Raw genomic sequence first — 21696 nt, 5'->3', positions numbered from 1 at the left:
TTTTTTTGAAGAGTAAATCAGCCTCTGCATGCGTCATAGACGCTTGTAGAGGCGTTATTGCGATCTCTGATCACACCAAAACTAAATTTGTTAAAATCTAAAGATTCTAGATTTCCAATGATTAAAAATACACAGATATTCACGTGTTGCTGGCACGAAAAGGCAAAAAGATGATTTTTGTCTTTTATGGCGGTAACAGTAAAATTTCGGTGATTTTTTTTTTTATAATTGGAGATTTATAGATTTTAACAAATTTGGTTTTGGTGTTACCTTGCCATATAATTGGTGATATATTAGTATATTACCTATTTGGCAAACTCTGTAAAGCGCTGCGTAATCTGTGTACGCTATATAAAGAATTATTCTTCTTATACTACAGTTTTCTTGCTAATTGATGGAATTTTTCTGTTTCGGAATAGGGCTGCAAAACCTTCGGGTGTGTCTAATAGCACAGAGATTTGTAAAGAGTACGGCTATGCCCAACATATGTTTTAAAGCAGTGGTTCTCAACCTTTCTAATGCTGTGACCCCGCAATATAGTTCCTCATGCTGTGGTGACCCCAAATCATGCAACTTGCAGTAAAAACACAGTAAAGTTGCAGCTCCGATGGCTTTAGGTGACCCCCGGTTTTGGTCGTTCGACCCCCGCTGGGGTCCCGACCCACAGGTTGAGAACCACTGCTTTAAAGGCTACGTTTTAGAACCTACGTCAACCAAAAATACTTGGATGACAATTTCATCCAAATAAAAAAAAAAAATGATGGATGTTAAAAAATAAAGCCTGTCAGAGATATTCAGAATCCACATTGACATCGGTGGGCATCTTGATCTGCACATTACTAGAAGTCTAGGGGCCTCCTTAGAAAGAACTAAAGAGACTTCTATAGGTGATCATACAAGGCTGACTACATGACTAACCAAGAGGAGCCATACTCCGACTCTACTATCTAGGACTTTCTAGGGCTATCTAGGGTTTTACTACCCTACACCTTACCCTGGACAGTAGGTGACAACTTGGCTACATTCCCTTACTGTGCCAAATTGAAATACAGACCTAAGAATGATACAAAACATAGGAGGAAGGTCGAACAATATAGGTAAAGAAAAGAGACTACTCATAACAGGAAAAGAGTCAAACAGAAGTTAAAGAGGACCTGTCACACTTAATTTAGGTACTTGGAGCTGCTTACTAAAGTAAGCAGCTCCTAGTGCTGAAACAAACGCCGCAGTGTTAGAGTGATAGCGTTACCAGAAAACCGGTAACGCTATCAAACACTGCGGTGGGGTACAATGTAATCGTCGGACCGCTCGCAAAGCTGTCCGACGTATTCATGAGGGGGCGGGGTTGGGGCGGTGACTGCCGCATGACGCGCGGAAGTCACCGCCGGCCTATGAAGTGAGCGGGGCAGTCCGGGGAATAGACAGCACCTCGGACCGCCCTCTCATGAATACATCGGACCGCTTTGTGAGCAGTCAGACGATTACATTGTACCCCGCCGCAGTGTTAGATAGCGTTACCGGAGGTTTCCGGTAACGCTATCACTCTAACACTGCTGCGTTTGTTTCAGCACTAGGAGCTGCTTACTTTAGTAAGCAGCTCCTAGTGCCGAAATTATGGTTGACAGGTCCTCTTTAAGGAGGTGAATCATAAAAACAAAATAAAATAATACAAAATATGCAGGCAAGCTCCAGAGTAGATTTATAACAAGAACTAAAAAGAGGGCAACTGACCCAGCCCTCCCTTGCCCCAAACAGAAAACAGATCAACAGGGGGTATCTGAATGGAAAAAACATCTGTCCGTAACAACAAGCTTAGGCCTCGTGCACACAAATGTATTTTCATCCGAGCAATAGCCCAGGTATGCATACAACCGGGAACAGGAGAGAGAAGCGATGAGCGCTCCTCACCCCTCCCCTCACCATTGAAAGCCATTTTGGGCTAACCGACCTGGTCGCGGTGAGGTGAGACAGCATGTGCTTACTGTACCATGACCAAGTCCCATAGATGTCTATGTGGGGTGTAGTACGGATGCAAATTATGTGGCTGGATAACGTTCCCCCATACGTTTATGTGCATGGGGCCTAAGCCGTCTGCAGTCCAGAAATTATTACCCACAGCGCATCATCTGTGCTGAGGAACTAAATAAGACTAAATCATGTCCAATATCATGACTGGCTTCATAAATCCACAATAATTCACTGTATTTAATCTCCATGTCTTGATAACACACTGTGAATGCAGCCGATGCTATGAGATAACATTATCAATCCATTATGTATAGTTTGTCTCAGGAAAAGGGATAACTCTTTGCATCTCTGCATAGTATTGTGTCAAATCCTACAGCCCGTTATGTGGATTAATCTGTGGCTTCCGTATAATTAAATCTTATTTCACCTTAAAAGTACAGCACTTAGCCAAGGAGACTGCCAAAATATTGATGAATGCACAATATAAAATTGAGACGTCCAGACGTATATCACTCATATAAAAACTGCAGAACCGATATAGCTGCACTGGAAAATGAAATTGTGGAAAGTTTACCGATGAAGCCAAGTTGGGAGAACTCGAGGATCATCCACTCCTCGGAGGGCTGCTGCAAGGCAAAGTTCTTCATTGTGCTGAGATAGTTGGGTTTGGCTACGATATCGTCCTCCAGCTGCCAGAATGGAAAAAGAAAAGTGCACTGATCAACAAAAATTACAACAATTACCGTCACCGGCCTTATACGTTGATGAAAACACACAAAAAACAGTTAAGGCGCCAATACAGCTAAAACTTTCCAACCAACTTAGCAAGAATCAATACAAGTCAATGCAAGAAAGTTGGTAATATATCTAATCAGAGTAAAGTGCTACTTTCTCCCTTTCCTAAATCTTCACTTCTCCCTCCTAATCTACAGGCAGTTTGTACTTAAAGGGGTTTCTCCACGAAGCACAGTAGGCCCTAAGCGCAGGGTACGGCCTAACTTGCTGATTGGTGAATGTCTCAGTGATAGGACCCCCATGGATCACGAGAACAGCCCGACGGAGATTGCTCAGCAATCTCCATAGAGCTGAACGTAGGAGAAATCCCAAGATTGGAGCTGGACTTGAATCATTGGGGGAGTGTCCTCATATTGCTGTGCTCTGATATCTCAATATTCAAACTGCTCCCAAGCCCCTTCTTTCTACTGCAATATCTAACCAGAAGACTGCTACAGCTCTTACTCAGAGAAGAGGGGTGGAGCTGTGCTGTGAGATTGCACTACTGAGAGCACCTTAAAAAAGTCCAACATCAACATCCATCATGATAAACCAGGGACACTTACTCATAGATCCAAGCACTGTGTCTGTGGTAACCTTCTGATATTTGTTACCCACTGACTTCTTCCTTCTAAAATCTACTCTTAAAATTATGCTAATAAGCCTCAAGGGCTCCTGGAGGTGTTACTAGTGACCCTGTGTGCTGCAACTTCACGGTCTCCCTCATGTTATCTCAGCAGAAGAATTTTTATGTACACAATGGGAGGGTGGGGTGAGTGATCCTCCCCAGTGTAACAGCCTGTAAGGCTGCAGCATGGAGGAGCTCTGGTAACACTCCCCAAGCCCTTCAGGCTCATAAGCATAATTTTAAGGTTGATTTTAGAAGGAAGGAAGCCATGGATAACAAATATAAGAAGATTACCAAAGTCCTGGTGCCTGGATCTATGAGTAAGTGTCCCTGGTTTATCATGATGGATTGTGATGGTAGCTTTCCTTCAAATACGGCTTCCCTCAACAAACATTTATGAACCTTGCAGCTCTATGCTATGTCCATGGGACTGACAAAATGTCCATGATAGCATTCAGGTAGCTACAGAGACCCACAGATATTAAATTAAGTTAAATGAAATGAAGTAAATTTATGGCAAATCACTTTTTGTATATGTTGTTATTATTGTTGTTATACAATTTTATCTTCTCTCTACTGCCAGAGCAACACAACGTGTCCACCTACCTGCACATAGTAAGTGCCCTTTGACTGAGCGTACATCATTAAGAAACAATAATCCAGATTTTGTTTCGTCCTCCACCTGCAAAACAAACAGTGATTTTTACATGAATGTGCGAGTGGGAAGTTGGGAAGGATGAACTGTGTAAGATAATTACTTTGATGGATATTTCCGCGCTGCTGACTATTACAGCTCCTATATTTAGTGTCTGGAACGAGAATCTAACGATTATGTTATTTACTTCTAATTAATCAGAGCGCGGCGCAGGTTGTGGAAGACTCCCGCAGTGCTGGCAGGACCCACAAGTCCCAGCACCAGGTAGAAGCAGCAGAAATGACTGCTCGGTGCTAATGCCGACCCGACAAGACGCATCTCATTATAGTTACCGCCAGGAGAAGGGCCAAATAAACAGTAAAGGGCAAAGAAAACACAATATTAGGGGAAAAAATATATAAAAACTGCCATATTAGTTACAGAGAACTATGATTAAGCATAGATGGAAAGAAGTTATAGGGGCTGCCTCACAGCATTGCCTGTAGTAGTGCGATGCAGAGAGGAGAGCCACTGCTCATGTGACCGCTGGGTCTGTAGGGGTTAATCAGACACAGTCCAATTCTGATCCAACATGTATTCCCACAGGGGGTCGTTTCTCCCTGTAACTGGGACACTTATAGATAAAATAATGAAAGTTAAAAAAAAAAAAAAAATTAAATTAAATTTTTTAAAAAAAATTAGCCGGAATGCCCCCAAATATTCCCCCAAAAAATAGTCCCCCAACTACACTATAAAAACATCACCATAGTTGCCCTGTTTGCCCCAGACTATACATATTATATAATTAAGTGACCGTCACGCACTAGGGAATTAATTTACAATGGTCTTTTTTAGTTATTTTGATAACTGAAAAAAAATTACTATATATTACAAAGAAAATCATTTTTTCTACAGCCTTTGTAACGTTAACCCCCCCCCCCCCAAAAAAAAAAAAACTAAAAATGGAAAAAAGTTCCCTTAACTTTTTTTTTTTTAAACTATCCCTGTGTCAAGAAAAGAATGCAGCAAAAAATGTTAAGCTATTACACACAAAAAATTAAAGGACTTTAAACCAATAAGTATGAAAATGTGTTTAAAATGGTCCAGTCATTAAAGAGAACCTGTCATCAGCTACTGGACTAGTAAACCACTACCTGAATATTTTCAAGTAGCATAACACCTTCTAGTTTTTGTTTCTTTCATGGTCCAGTGTCATGGTATTATCCAGAAAATCAACTTTGAAGTCAGATGTAAATTTGTTGTATAAAGTCAAGGAGGCGGAGAGTTTAACACTAAAGTCAGGGTCGGGAGCTCTGAACGCCTCCTCCTCAGTAATAGAGATCATGCATCGGACTTCAGGAGATCTGGATAGTGATGTCTCCGGACGCAGGACCATCAATTACAGTGAGGGGGGGGGGGGGGTTCTAAGGAAGAGAGAGCTTGACTTCAGTGTTAAAATCTCTGCCTACTTGACTTTATAAAACCAATTTACATCTCACTCAAAAGTTGATTTTCTGGATGATGCCACCACACTGGGTCATGAAAGAAACACGATCTGGAAGGTGTTCAGCTGCTTGGCAACATACTGCTAGTGGTTTATTAGGTCAATTTCTGCTGACAGGTTCCCTTTAAGCTGAAGCCAAATGTCCATGAATAACCTGTGTTAGCCGCAATGAGCCAGGAAGGTTTCACTCCTTGATGGTGAGCTTAACACTCGAGCCAAGAACACAGTCACTTGTAATCTTCATGTGACACAATAAGTGTTTTTTGTGACTTCCGTGATGCTCGGAAGCGCAGGAGCTGAATTAAGAGGCAAGGGCGTCCAGTTACAAATGTAGAGCCAAAATTATCATTATGAGTCATTCCAGGATTCCTGCTGCGCCAACGGGACATTATTACTTTCCATTAATTCATGGGAAGAGTCAGAAAGCAATATATATATATGTAGGTTACCTCACACGTTCTCTAGGGTCGCCAAAGGATTCTCGTAACCGCGAGAAATCTGGGTAAAAATTGGGTGAGGGAGATATAACTTCTAGAAGGCCTGACTGGATTTCATTTGGAAATCTAAAAAACAAAACACACAAAAAAAGATAAATATACAAATAATAGTGAATACTAAATATACAAATAATTGCCTCCCCTTTCCCAAGTCCAAGGCATTTTCCAGAACTCCTGGAAAATTTCTCTTTGACCTTCAGTACCTCTCTTCGGCCTTCTTCTGTTCTTCAGCACCAGCGCCTGGACAGAAGTGGTTCCACTTCAGCCGATCCGTATTCTTGCCGTGACAAAAGTCCGTAGTCTGAGGCAGTGACGAATTGGCTGAAGTGGGTCTCAAAACTGACCCCAAGAACTAGAAAACCACTTAAAAATTCCCCTTCGACCTTCAGTAAAGACCGAATCTAGTTCTTCTGCATGTGAGTAGAAAATCTGAATTTAGGGCCATTTTTGCTCAATGTTGTTTAACGCTAAGTTGTGTGAATGCGGTTGTATGTATTCAGCTATACAATGTATCCTGTGTACTATCACATGTAGGATGCAATATGAATCGCACAATATGACAGGTTTCAATGAGATCACATCATCTTCCCAGTGGAGACACTATGGTATATGTTTGCTCTGCACGCCTTGATATTTTATCTTATACATTGTTTTGTGCTTATAAAACCTCTTGTAGAATGTGATCTTGAGGCACAATGTAGGTTTTAATGCATTTAGAAAAAAAAACTGAAATAATTGCTGTTTGTTACAAACATATATATGATGGTGGACGCGTCTTTCATCGACCTGTCACAACAACTGCAATTATGAGGTCTGCTTTTACGAACTATATAGAGTGCAATTACTTCTCATTGTGTGCAATCTCTGTATTATATTGTTTGTTACTTTAAAGAAAAATAGAAATCATTATTATAGTAATTATATACTTGTACATAGGGGCAGTATTATAGTAGTTATATACTTGTACATAGGGGCAGTATTATAGTAGTTATATACTTGTACATAGGGGCAGTATTATAGTAGTTATATTCTTGTACATAGGGGGCAGTATTATAGTAGTTATATTCTTGTACATAGGGGGCAGTATTATAGTAGTTATATACTTGTACATAGGGGGCAGTATTATACTATTTATATTCTTGTACATAGGGGGCAGTATTATAGTAGTTATATTCTTGAACATGGGGGCAGTATTATAGTAGTTATATTCTTGTACATAGGGGGCAGTATTATAGTAGTTATATTCTTGTACATAGGGGGCAGTATTATAGTAGTTATATTCTTGTACATAGGGGGGCAGTATTATAGTAGTTATATACTTGTACATAGGGGGGCAGTATTATAGTAGTTATATTCTTGTACATAGGGGGCAGTATTATAGTAGTTATATTCTTGTACATGGGGGGAGTATTATAGTAGTTATATTCTTGTACATAGGGGGGGGGCAGTATTATAGTAGTTATATTCTTGTACATAGGGGGGGCAGTATTATAGTAGTTAAATTCTTGTACATAGGGAGCAGTATTATAGTAGTTATATTCTTGTACATGGGGGGAGTATTATAGTAGTTATATTCTTGTACATAGGGGACAGTATTATAGTAGTTATATTCTTGTACATAGGGGGCAGTATTATAGTAGTTATATTCTTGTACATAGGGGGCAGTATTATAGTAGTTATATTCTTGTACATAGGGGGCAGTATTATAGTAGTTATATTCTTGTACATAGGGGGCAGTATTATAGTAGTTATATTCTTGTACATAGGGGCAGTATTATAGTAGTTATATTCTTGTACATAGGGGGCAGTATTATAGTAGTTATATTCTTGTACATAGGGGACAGTATTATAGTAGTTATATTCTTGTACATAGGGGGCAGTATTATAGTAGTTATATTCTTGTACATAGGGGGGGCAGTATTATAGTAGTTATATTCTTGTACATAGGGGGGGGCAGTATTATAGTAGTTATATTCTTGTACATAGGGGGCAGTATTATAGTAGTTATATTCTTGTACATAGGGGGCAGTATTATAGTAGTTATATTCCTGTACATAGGGGCAGTATTATAGTAGTTATATTCTTGTACATAGGGGGCAGTGTTATAGTAGTTATATTCTTGTACATAGGGGACAGTATTATAGTAGTTATATTCTTGTACATAGGGGGCAGTATTATAGTAGTTATATTCTTGTACATAGGGGGCAGTATTAAAGTAGTTATACTCTTGTACATAGGGGGCAGTATTATAGTAGTTATATTCTTGTACATAGGGGGCAGTATTATAGTAGTTATATTCTTGTACATAGGGGGCAGTATTATAGTAGTTATATTCTTGTACATAGGGGGCAGTATTATAGTAGTTATATTCTTGTACATAGGGGGCAGTATTATAGTAGTTATATTCTTGTACATAGGGGGCAGTATTATAGTAGTTATATTCTTGTACATAGGGGGCAGTATTATAGTAGTTATACTCTTGTACATAGGGGGCAGTATTATAGTAGTTATATTCTTGTACATAGGGGGCAGTATTATAGTAGTTATATTCTTGTACATAGGGGGCAGTATTATAGTAGTTATATTCTTGTACATAGGGGGCAGTATTATAGTAGTTATATTCTTGTACATAGGGGGCAGTATTATAGTAGTTATATTCTTCTACATAGGGGGCAGTATTATAGTAGTTATATTCTTGTACATAGGGGGCAGTGTTATAGTAGTTATATTCTTGTACATAGGGGACAGTATTATAGTAGTTATATTCTTGTACATAGGGGGCAGTATTATAGTAGTTATATTCTTGTACATAGGGGGCAGTATTAAAGTAGTTATACTCTTGTACATAGGGGGCAGTATTATAGTAGTTATATTCTTGTACATAGGGGGCAGTATTATAGTAGTTATATTCTTGTACATAGGGGGCAGTATTATAGTGGTTATATTCTTGTACATAGGGGGCAGTATTATAGTAGTTATATTCTTGTACATAGGGGGCAGTATTATAGTAGTTATATTCTTGTACATAGGGGGCAGTATTATAGTAGTTATATTCTTGTACATAGGGGCAGTATTATAGTGGTTATATTCTTGGCAGTGTCATTCTCTCTTTGCAGATATCTTTGGTGTAAATTAACAGATTTCTGTTGTAAACAAAATGATAAATCGGCCATTTAACTATAAAATGTAAAAATGGAACTTAGCGGGGGAAAAACAATACGCTTTTACATTTTTCCACATTGATCATCTGACCTGTGCGGCTTATTTTCTACTGCTGTTTTCTTCTTTTAGTCTCCATAAAAGCTGCCAGATGCACACAGGCAGATTGATCGAAAATAGGAACTAATGTTACAAAAAGATTTAAGACTTAATGAGGCGTGAACAATTGTCGAGTCACCTATGTCATGTAAAGCTGACACCTAAAACTAATATAAAAAAAAGCAATAAGCTCTGAGCTGCCACAGAAATACAAATGGTATTGTATAAAATATGCTGCAAAAACTACAGTGAACCATTAATAACAGAATCAAAATCAAAAGCCCAAAACCAGATTGAAGAGCACAGACTGCAGATTACATGAATAATTCACCTATAGAACCAGAGAGTAAACATAGTATCCACTGACATGTCACTATTATTTCAGTATTTGCAGCATTATCAACAATTAAAGGGGAGCTTAAAACCAAAGTTTATCATATTATTATTAACAAAAAATCGAGTGGCGTGTGCCAGACAGCGGCTTTTTTAAGATGCTCTGCTATATGCAGATATGTCCTCCACCGTGTATAAGGTCTTCCTGACCAATTTTATGTGATGGTAGTTAAAGGGGTATTCCCATCTCGGCATTTAAATTTAATTTCATTCATTTGCCGTATGTAAACATTTCTTCAATTGGATGTTATTAAAAAATATGTTCCTGTGTGAAGATAATTTCTCATAAATGTAGTCATGTTGTCCCTTAGAAACGAGATTGCTTTCTCGGTTACAACCACCTCACATTTTGGCACTGGTGGCCAGACATGTACTATTGAGTCCTGCCTGACCACCGGGCTTCATTGTTCATTACTATGTCTGTGGGACATGCAGTAACTTTCAGACATTTCATATACAAAAACCTTTTGTTTTTTTGTGCAATCACTGCTGCAGAGGTGACCGTATCCAAGGACACAGTCTTGTTTCTAAGGGACCATATCACTACATTTATGAGGAATTTTCTTTAAACAGGAACATTTTTTTTTAATGACATCTAATTGAAAAAAGTCTTATATAAGGCAGATTAATGAATCTGGATGCGAATGCCCAGACGAGAATACCCCTTTAATGTCCTTTCTTAATGGAAGAACAATATTAGATATATGAAATTCTAATAGTATCCTCTGCCAATGACCATAGCAAGAGAGACAAACATAGGAATCAGGTTTAAAACCATACAATCCACTTACCGTACCCTTTTCCTATACCTACCACTTACCATACTGTATCCTGTATCCTCCACTTACCATACCCTTCCACTGTATCCTCCACTTACCATACCCATCCACTGTATCCTCCACTTACCATACCCTTCCACTGTATCCTCCACTTACCATACCCTTCCACTGTATCCTCCACTTACCATACCCTTCCACTGTATTCTCCACTTACCATACCCTTCCACTGTATTCTCCACTTACCATACCCTTCCACTGTATCCTCCACTTACCATACCCTTGCACTGTATCCTCCACTCACCATTCCCTTCCACTGTATCCTCCACTCACAATACCCTTCCATTGTATCCGCCACTTACCAAACCCTTCCACTGTATCATCCACGTAACATAGCCTTCTACTTTACCTACCACTTACAACACCCTTCCACTGTATCCTCCACTTACCATACCCTTCCACTGTATCCTCCACTTACCATACCCTTCCACTGTATCCTCCACTTACCATAGCCTTCTACTTTACCTACCACTTACAATACCCTTCCACTGTATCATCCACTTACCTTACCCTTCTACTATACATCCCACTTACCATACCCTTCCACTGTAAACTCCACTTACCATACCCTTCCACTGTATCCTCCACTTACCATACCCTTCCACTGTATCCTCCACTTACCATACCCTTCCACTGTATTCTCCACTTACCATACCCTTCCACTGTATCCTCCACTTACCATACCCTTCCACTGTATTCTCCACTTACCATACCCTTCCACTGTATCTTCCACTTACCATACCCTTCCACTATATCCTCCACTTACCATACCCTTCCACTGTATCCTCCACTTACCATACCCTTCCACTGTATCCTCCACTTACCATAGCCTTCTACTTTACCTACCACTTACAATACCCTTTCACTGTATCATCCACTTACCTTACCCTTCCACTATATCCTCCACTTACCATACCCTTCCACTGTATCCTCCACTTACCATACCTGTCCACTGTATCCTCCACTTACCATTCCGTTCCACTGTATCCTCCACTTACCATACCCTTCCACTGTATTCTCCACTTACCATACCCTTCCACTGTATCCTCCCCTTAGCATACCCATCCACTGTATCCTCCACTTACCATACCCTTTTCCTATACCTCCCACTTACCATACCCGTCCACTGTATCCTCCACTTACCATACCCTTCCACTGTATCATCCACGTAACATAGCCTTCTACTTTACCTACCACTTACACCCTTCCACTGTATCCTCCACTTACCATACCCTTCCACTGTATCCTCCACTTACCATACCCTTCCACTGTATCCTCCACTTACCATACCCTTCCACTGTATCCTCCACTTACCATACCCTTCCACTGTATCCTCCACTTACCATACCCTTCCACTGTATCCTCCACTTACCATACCCTTCCACTGTATCCTCCACTTACCATACCCTTCCACTGTATCCTCCACTTACCATACCCTTCCACTGTATCCTCCACTTACCATACCCTTCCACTGTAGCCTCCACTTACCATACCCTTCCACTGTAGCCTCCACTTACCATAGCCTTCTACTTTACCTACCACTTACAATACCCTTCCACTGTATCATCCACTTACCTTACCCTTCTACTATACATCCCACTTACCATACCCTTCCACTGTATCATCCACTTACCTTACCCTTCTACTATACATCCCACTTACCATACCCTTCCACTGTAAACTCCACTTACCATACCCTTCCACTGTATTCTCCACTTACCATACCCTCCCACTGTGTTCTCCATTTACCATACCCTTCCACTGTATCCTCCACTTACCATACCCTTCCACTGTGGTCTCCACTTACCATACCCTTCCACTGTATCCTCCACTTACCATACCCTTCCACTGTATCCTCCACTTACCATACCCTTCCACTGTGGTCTCCACTTACCATACCCTTCCACTGTATCCTCCACTTACCAAACCCTTCCACTGTATCCTCCACTTACCATACCCTTCCACTGTGTTCTCCACTTACCATAGCCTTCTACTTAACATATCCTTCTACCATACCCTCCACTTACCAAACACCCACTTACCATACTATTCTACAATACCCTCCCCTTACCATACCCTTCTACAATACCCTCCACTTACCATACAGTTTTACAATACCCTCCACTTACCATACCCTTCTTCAATATCCCCCTCTTACCATATCCTTCTGCCATACCCCCCATTTACCCTGCCCTTCTACAATACCCTCCACTTACCATATCATTCTGCCAACCCCCAATTACCATAGGATTCTGACATACTCCCTACTTACCATACCCTTCTGCAATACTCCATTTACCATACCCTACAGTACCCTTTACTTACCATATCATTCTGCCATCCCCCCTACTTACCATATTATTCTGCCATAACCCCTACTTACCATATTACTCTGCCATACCCCCCAATTACCATACCATTACCAAACCATTCTACCATAATAGCTACATAATCGAAAAAGTCCAGAAATGCTTTTTATAGCCATTTTATCATTTTACAGATTTTTATTCCTTTCATGTGTCGACTTTGCTGCTGCTGGGGACAGTCTCTGAGCAGAATCAGTCTCCTTTCCCCTCTGGCAGCTAATAATATAGTCCCTTTATCCAGGAGTTCTCCTGACTATACGGATATGTTACTTTATCTTGTCCTTCTCTGACAAGTAGGCTCAAGGTCAGAGGTGAAAAAAATTTCTTCTGGCTGCTCTGTATATTCTGAAATTTTATAAGATCTTTTTCCCCCCCTGTGGCCATTTTAACTATTTAGGTTAAACCAGAATAAAGAACTTAAACAATTTAAGTAGAAAACCATCAAAATCTCCCCATGTGGGTATGATAAAAGCCCTGGGTCTTAGGGGCAATAGCTGGAGCTACCTACGGGGTCAGAGTAAAGTAGCCGCTGACTGATGACTTGTCCATCAAAACAGAAATAAAGGAGAAATCAATGCACTGGGGACAAAGCACATTCTTAGATAAGTTCTGGTAATTTCAGCAGCCGGCACTACACAATGAGCCCATTACAAGAAGCCCATTATCCTCTGATAACCATCCATTATGTGGCGTGTTGGCAGGAACTGCCCGTCACATCACATGCTGTATTTTCAGCTCTCTAAAAGGGGCCTTAGGCAGAAGGGCAGTCCCTTATTCACTTATGTTGGAGTCTGAAGAGGCCTTTCAGGCTTTTTACTTTACAGATGAAGGATTTATCCTGATTGCAAAGTGCAAAATGCAACGTCCTACGCAGATGCAATGTGGCAGCTCCGGCATGTTACAAAGCTGGCGACCAATGTCACATTCTTCATTTTTAGATACATCAGAAACTTTATTGTTATTGACTGAAATTTCCAAGATTAAAGGAGTAAAAGGGTAAAGTTCATAAATCAAATTATGTATTTGAACATATTAGAATATTGGAATGTCCTGATAGCCCAGGAATAACGTTAGTTTGCCATCACCAGACTTGACTGTCTTGGCAAGGTGGACATGCATGCTCGGTCCTGCCTCTGTAGTATGTCCAGAGGGGTCCCCGGTGGGTTGAGAAGACCAATAATACTAATAATTACTTTTTTAATAAAGCACTCACAGATTACACAGCGCTGCACAGAACTTGCCGAATCAGTCCAGCTATGGAAGCTGCAGCATATTTTCAGATATATTCTTGAGAATGGAAGTCCACCAACTCCCTTCCAGACATGGACTTTTTTGGTTCTCCCATAGACCTGAATGGAGAGTGGTCGCACATGTGCAGTAATCTCTCCATTCATCCTGGCCAAGTTCTCAAGATAGCTGCACGTCATAGAGGTGAGATATGCATTTATTATATATTTATGACATGACGTGCAGATAGGTCATTAATATTAAACATGAGAATACCCCTTTAGCTCAGCATTTTCCCAAAGCAGCCACCAAAACAAACCAGGGATCCCTCTGTGCAGATCCTAAGGTTTAATGCTATAACTGAGCCTGTGTGTCCACCAACCAACATTTATTCCACGGATATGTGCTTAAAAATAAATAAAAATCTATTTAGCAAAAATGTTTTGTGAGTTAAAACCTACGATAATTTATATTTTAATTGTGTGTGAGGGGATCTAATATACTACATTAACAAATTCTGCTTAGTTTGTGAAAAAATATATGATTATTCATGCTACTCCCTCCCATAGAGATGCATATTCCAGCCAGTACAGTGTGTGTCCATGGAGGCTGCATGAGCTCATATCTATCCCCATGTGTATGCTTACACAGCTCTGAGATGGGAGGATTAACCCCTTCACTGTCAGCTTGATGTTTGAATACAGTGCTCATAGCATACTACAGCCAGGGGAGTGGAGAAAGGGTTGGCACATCGCGTAACAAACACGAGAGGGGAGAGAGACCCGTCTTGAGTCCTATTGCTGATTTGCCATAGCAACGTAGAAGTAACATTGATATAAGGGGCACTTTACAGAATGTTTCTTTACAAAGCCCCCCCCCACACACACACACACACACACACAAAATAAAAAATTATCTGGAGTGGCTGTTATTCTTTAACCCCAGTATTTAAAAAAAAAGTAACTCGATTAAACTGTTCTACAATTAAGGTGAAAGATATAACACAGGCATTCCTCAAATTCAGAACATGCGACTTATAGATGACCCCTAGTTACAGACAGACCTCTCTGCCCCCTGTGATCCCTGGTGAAGCTTTCTGGATGTTACTATAGTCCCAGACTGCAATGATCAGCTGTAAGGTGTCTGTAATGAAGCTTTATTGATGATCCCTGTTCCCACGTCAGAAATTTTTAAAAAAATCCAATTGTCACATGGACAAAAAATGTTGTCTGGAGCAACAATTATAAAAAAACTGTTCTGACCTGCATACAAATTCAACTTAAGAACAAACCTAAAGAACCCATCTTGTAAGTAACCCTGGGACTGCCTGTATAAGGCCTCATGCAAAATACGGGCTGCAAACAATGGGTTGGGTGCCGTTTTTTGCGGCCCAGGTCCATTCAAAGCCACAAATCTGTGCGGCAACAGGACCTGCTATTTATTTTAAAGCATGAATGCACAATCATGGAGGCACCGTATCTAATAGGAGTCAATGGGGGCTGTAAACTAGTCTCAATTTGTGCGGGTAACTCTTTTAACTTATGTATTAAATCAATGTTTAGGAGTCCAGTGGGTGGTCTTAATAAGTGATTGACAAATGTCTCTGTCTAGGCTCTCAGTCACCGAGTATAGCCGCCCACTGGATTCGGCGCTTTACAGCTTTGGTAGAAGGGATATGTTGTTTTGCTATAACAAGTGCCTGGTACCCACCACCCACTACACTTCTTATATGTATCATAGCTTACAGGGCATATAGATTCATGTAACATGATGATTCATGGCAGCAATAATTAAGTCATGTGAAGGGCTATTAGGCCTCCAAATGTGTTATCAATAAGCGGGAGGTGGCGAAGAAATGAAAAAATGCCCCACAGCCTGACCTTGATGGTTCATGACCTCTATAATAGGGAAAAGATGCCTCTTGGCAGAAGGTCACCTCTTTGCTCTAATGAATATCTTCCAGAACAGCAGCATAAACAGGAGGACTGAATCCAGACTGGACGGTTCACACACATAGTGGGAGATTTATTATGAGTGAGGCGGCCGGAGGGTGAAAGCCTGGCCAGTCACATTTACTATAGTCTGGGGGAGACTATAGCAACAAACTCTGCCAGTTCTGATCTAGTCTAAAGATCAGAACTGGCAGCATTTGCACCCATATCTACTCTTGGTGTATGCGGGTGATGGACCGCCAGCGGAAGGAGATTTAAGGTTGGCGTTATAAACACCAGTCTCAATGAATCTCCCCCATTGTTCTGCAACCTGGAGCAGAACTATTGATGCAGCCCAATATACAAGGTCCTATACTGAATGGACTGGATATTGTGTTAAGTGATACCTATTTGTACTGAATTAATTCTGAAGGGGTTTACCTGTGGTGAAATAATTTTGGATTCTGCCATGAAATGGAAATTCATTCAGGCCGGGGCGTAACTATTGCATTCAGGGTTCGGTCTGGGATCATAATTATTCTAGGGTTCTACATGATTTGGAGGGTCTGATCTGGGTTTGAAATGAGTCCATGTGTTTGATATAGGTTTTACACTAAAGCATAACAATAATGAAAATATCGATACAAAGTTTGCACCTGGAAGGGATACGTTTCCCTTGTGGACATTAAGCTGGTGTAGAAAGTCCTTTTAGTTGATACCACTCTATAACAAGGAAGGTCTTTGCATACTGCACTTATTGTACACAATGCTGTAAAGACTAAACAGCTCCTGAGACCCCAACAACAGCTGATTGGTTGGGGTGCAGAGCACTGGTCCCCACTAATCTTATATTGACAGCCTCAGACATCTCAGAACACCCTTACAGGACCCACTAAAAGGGCATCCATCCAAAAGCCCAGATAGAGTAGGGCTGCTGACTAAAATAGACCATATGAAATACAGTGCCTACAAGTAGTATTCAACCCCCTGCAGATTTAGCAGGTTTGATAAGAAGCAAATAAGTTAGAGCCTTCAAACAAGAGCAGGATTTATTAACAGATGCATAAATCTTACAAACCAAAAAGTTATGTTGCTCAGTTAAATTTTAATAAATTTTAAACATAAAATTTTAAATTTTATGTTTTATGTTTTTAAATTTTCTGACTATTTAAGACCCTCCCCAAACTTGTGAACAGCCTCATACATGGTCAACATGGGAAAGACAAAGGAGCATTCCAAGGCCATTAGAGACAAGATCGTGGAGGGTCACAAGGCTGGCAAGGGGTACAAAACCCTTTCCAAGGAGTTGGGCCTACCTGTCTCCACTGTTGGGAGAATCATCCGGAAGTGGAAGGCTTATGGAACTACTGTTAGCCTTCCACGGCCTGGACAGCCTTTGAAAGTTTCCTCCCGTGCCGAGGCCAGGCTTGTCCGAAGAGTCAAGGCTAACCCAAGGACAACAAGGAAGGAGCTCCGGGAAGATCTCATGTCAGTGGGGACATTGGTTTCAGTCAATACCATAAGTAACGTACTCCACCGCAATGGTCTCCGTTCCAGACGAGCACGTAAGGTACCTTTACTTTCGAACCGTCATGTCAGTTTGCTCATGATCACTTGGAGAACTCTGAGACAGACTGGTTCAAGGTTCTCTGGTCTGATGACCAAGATCGAGATCTTTGCCAACCACACACGTGACGTTTGAAGACTGGATGGCACTGCATACGACCCAAGAATACCATCCCTATAGTCAAGCATGGTGGTGGCAGCATCATGCTGTGGGGCTGCTTCTCAGCCATGGGGCCTGGCCATCTGGTCCGCATCCATGGGAAGATGGATAGCACGGCCTACTTGGAGATTTTGGCCAAGAACCTCCGCTCCTCCATCAAGGATCTTAAGATGCGTCGTCATTTCATCTTCCAACAAGACAACGACCCAAAGCACACAGCCAAGAAAACCAAGGCCTGGTTCAAGAGGAAAAAAATCAAGGTGTTGCAGTGGCCTAGTCAGTCTCCTGACCTTAACCCAATTGAAAACTTAACCCATCTTGAAGGAGCTCAAGATTAAAGTCCACATGAGACACCCAAAGAACCTAGATAACTTGGAGAAGATCTGCATGGAGGAGTGGGCCAAGAAAACTCCAGAGACCTGTGCCGGCCTGATCAGGTCTTATAAAAGACGATTATTAGCTGTAATTGCAAACAAGGGTTATTCCACAAAATAGTAAACCTAGGGGGTGAATAATAATTGACCCACACTTTTATGTTTAAAATTTATTAAAATTTGACTAAGCAACATAACTTTTTGGTTGATAAGATTTATGCATCTGTTAATAAATCCTGCTCCTGTTTGAAATTTTAAGGCTCTAACTTATTTTCTTCTTATCAAACCTGCTAAATCTGCAGGGGGCTGAATACTACTTGTAGGCACTGTATTTCCCTTCTCCTGTGGTGGCGCTGCAGGAAAATGTAACACTTCCTGAAAGGTATCTCCAGTGTTTACAGATCACTAGGAGGCTCTATAGACAACTAAAAGCCTTGAAGAATTAATAAGTAACTTTAGCAGGGCAAGTTAAAGAGGAGCTGTCACCCCAAATTAGTGCCCCCATCCAAACATACCTACTGAATCTATTCCACTGACCCTTTCTAATGCTGCCCATTTCAAAGCCCTGGCATTAATCAAACTTCAGTAATCGGCGCTATAATATAAATGATGTCCGATCCACGAGCGGGCTTATTCATTAGGAGGCCGTCCAGGCACTCCTCTTCTCCACAGGCCGCCACTCCCCCGAGCACCAGTTCTTTTCCTATGCACGGCAATCGTGGCATCCAGTGCGCAAGCGCTACAGTCTTCATGACGATTCGTGACGATTGGAGCCCGGGGGAGTGGCGGCGTGTGGAGAAAAAGAGTGCCTAGACGGCCTCCTAATGAATAAGCCGGACTGCTTGTCCGTCGATCGGACATCAAGTATGTTATGTGTCATATGCTATTGCGCCGATTACTGAAGTTTGATTAATGCCAGGACTTGGAAATGGGCAGCATTAGAAAGGGGCGGGGAGTAGATTCAGTAGGTATGTTTGGATGGAGGCACTAATTTGGGGTGACAGGTCCTCTTTAAATACCCTGATAGGGTCACCCATATTGGATTTACACAAAGAAATGGTAGGTGACCTCCCGTGTCCTGGAGACTTCCCATGTCAGTGGTGATGGGAAGTCAGCAGAACACAGGACATCCTTGGCACCAGGGGCGTAACTTAAATTGGTGCAGAAGGTATAGTCACAACTAGGGGGCCCATTAGGTGTCACTTTACCACATGGGACTAGTACTATAAGTTGGACTTTATAGTCATGGGCCTGGCACAGACTTTGCACTGTGGCCCATCACTTTTACGATAAGCAATTGCTTGGCAGCACTGACATGGGAGTGGTGTTCAAGAAGGGGGCATGCATACAGTAATGACTGCAGGACCCCCTGATCTGGTTGAAGTATGCAGGACACACAGGAAATCCTAAGTCCTGCTGCCGACTGGTCACATGACCTGCAGGCACAATAGAAAGTTTACCAGAATAAGTACAATACGGGTGACCCTATTAGCTATTGTAAATTTCATACACTGTGGGAGGCCGACTCCTTTAATGCCTGGTTAATGAGTTCTATATAGGTTTTTCCCATATCTTAAAACACGTCTGTTTTTCAATTTTTATTTTCTTCTTAACTTTCCGCCTTCCAAAGCCCAACTTCTGTTTCAGAACTACTACTTCTTCTCTTTCCATTAATTTTTTTTTCCCATGTGCAAATACTCAATTCACCTCCTGCCAAGAAGGTTTATTGCTAAAGATTATATGGCTAACTCTCCCCAATAGGATTCCTCCAGTAAAAAGCTTTATGAAGCGGGTCCAAATTCTTTCATCCAATCCATTCAGAAGACTTTTACTTTCTAGATTGCCATGCACAAAATGCTTAAATTAAAACCTCAGTGTTGTGCCAACCTTTCCCATAAACGTTCCCAAAAGCTGTACTAACATTTCAAGGGCACAGCAAAGAAATATCTGTGCTCATAAGAATGTGAAATGATGGTGTGTCCCATTCGTATGCTCAGGCTCCGGTAGACTCTATGCCCTTGCCGTCGCAGTTTGCATTCTGCTATTGTAGGGGAGAAGAAATGTGCGGCCTCATAAAATGGAAATCAATTCAACTATGGAGATGCACATAAAAATAAAATTCACAAAGAAAAGAAAAAAAAAAAAAACTAATAAAAAAAAAAACTGAAAACTTACAGGCTTTTTATGTTGTCAGCCACTGTGGTCGCATACTGTGCATCAGTCTGGAAAAGAAAAGCACAAATTTATACGTTTACATCAAAAACGCCATCTGGAATTGGAAAATATTTTGTTAATGCAAGTCTGAATGTGCTCCCCTCCAATTATTTAGAGAAAAAAAAGGCAATCCAAGCATCAATTTCCCAAGACATGTAAAGTCAAATTTCGACCAACGCGATTTGGTTGATGCCAGAACATGAAACTGGACTGTTTGCCCACATCATGTTATTAGACTTCTTGTAGGTCATACTTGGTGTTAAGGGGGCTGCCTTTTCAAGGTAGCAAAAGGAGGCATTGTTTTCCATTAACACCTCGGAAAACATATTTTCATATTTTCCAGAATTCCCTACTGGAGTATCAATGGCTATAAGTCTCCAAACACCTGCAAGGCGGCCTTAATTGGCAAACTCTCCATAAGGAGAACTCTTACTTCCTGACCCTAGTCAATAGCCTCTCACTCAGCCAAATCATTTCCCTACACCAGTGATGGCAAACCTTTTTGCGGCTCAGTGCCCAAACTTATTTATTGCGAGGTGCCGACCAAAAATTAAAGTAGTAACTTATTGCTCCCTGTTCTTCAACAACGTTCGATCATATTGGCCTCCTGAGGACAAGATTGAAAATTTGCATCATTTTAGCCCCTCTGTACACAGAATTGTGAGGCCAGCAGAAGGTCCTCCAAAGATAATTCGGCTCTGTCTACCCATTCTCCCTCTTCCTACAGTCCCAGGTAGCAAAGTACGTATCAGTTTAATATATCACTGAAAGCAGCATCTTTTAAGTTGCTTGGAACTGCAGGAAGATTCTTTGAGTCTTGTCTGGTGTGCTGGGGTGATGGCCCGGGTGCCCAAAGAGAGGGCTCCGAGTGCCGCCTCTGGCACCCGTGCCATAGGTTTGCCACCACTGCCCTACACTGTACTGAAGAGACACAACCAGATCGAAACAGCTCTGTCTACAGTTGGGAATCTGTCCCTTCTGGAATAGATATACTGATTTGGCTTAATCCCACATCATGTTATTATACTTCTTGTAAGAGATGCTTGGTGTTAAGGGGGCTGCCATTCAGGGAAGTAAAAGTAGCCATTGTTATCCATTTCCCACCTTGGAAAATGCATTTGCATATTTTCCATAACTTATGACCTGACGATCTAGATGGTTTTTAAATTCCCTGTATAAATAGTGTCAGTCATAAAACTTCTTTTTTTTATCTTCTATTTTTTGCTGCCTTGAAAGGCTTGGATGCATCTGTAGATCATACATTCTGGGAGGAAGGGGGGGGGGGCGGCTCAAAGATGTAAAGAAGTCTACCTTGCTAAATATTAATATTAGAAAGGTCAAGCAAAGAATAGTCCTGCTACTGATT

General features: G+C 41.2%; 1 protein-coding gene across 1 annotated transcript in view; it reads right to left on the bottom strand.

Annotated features, from left to right (window-relative positions):
- MGAT4B (alpha-1,3-mannosyl-glycoprotein 4-beta-N-acetylglucosaminyltransferase B) overlaps positions 1–21696 on the bottom strand; it is a 266200-nt gene that overhangs the window by 67791 nt on the left and 176713 nt on the right. The window contains exons 5-8 of the mRNA XM_072145625.1: positions 20292–20338; positions 5958–6071; positions 3977–4052; positions 2543–2657 (exon numbers count right to left, since the gene is read on the bottom strand). Of these exons, the coding sequence (XP_072001726.1) occupies positions 2543–2657; positions 3977–4052; positions 5958–6071; positions 20292–20338 (352 nt within the window). The remainder of the gene's footprint in view (positions 1–2542; positions 2658–3976; positions 4053–5957; positions 6072–20291; positions 20339–21696) is intronic.

The sequence above is a fragment of the Engystomops pustulosus genome, chromosome 4, assembly GCF_040894005.1.
Source record: "Engystomops pustulosus chromosome 4, aEngPut4.maternal, whole genome shotgun sequence".
NCBI classification, from domain to species: Eukaryota; Metazoa; Chordata; class Amphibia; order Anura; family Leptodactylidae; genus Engystomops; species Engystomops pustulosus.
The sequence above is the reverse complement of the archived record's forward strand: the minus strand, read 5'-3'. Positions and strand labels throughout refer to the sequence as shown.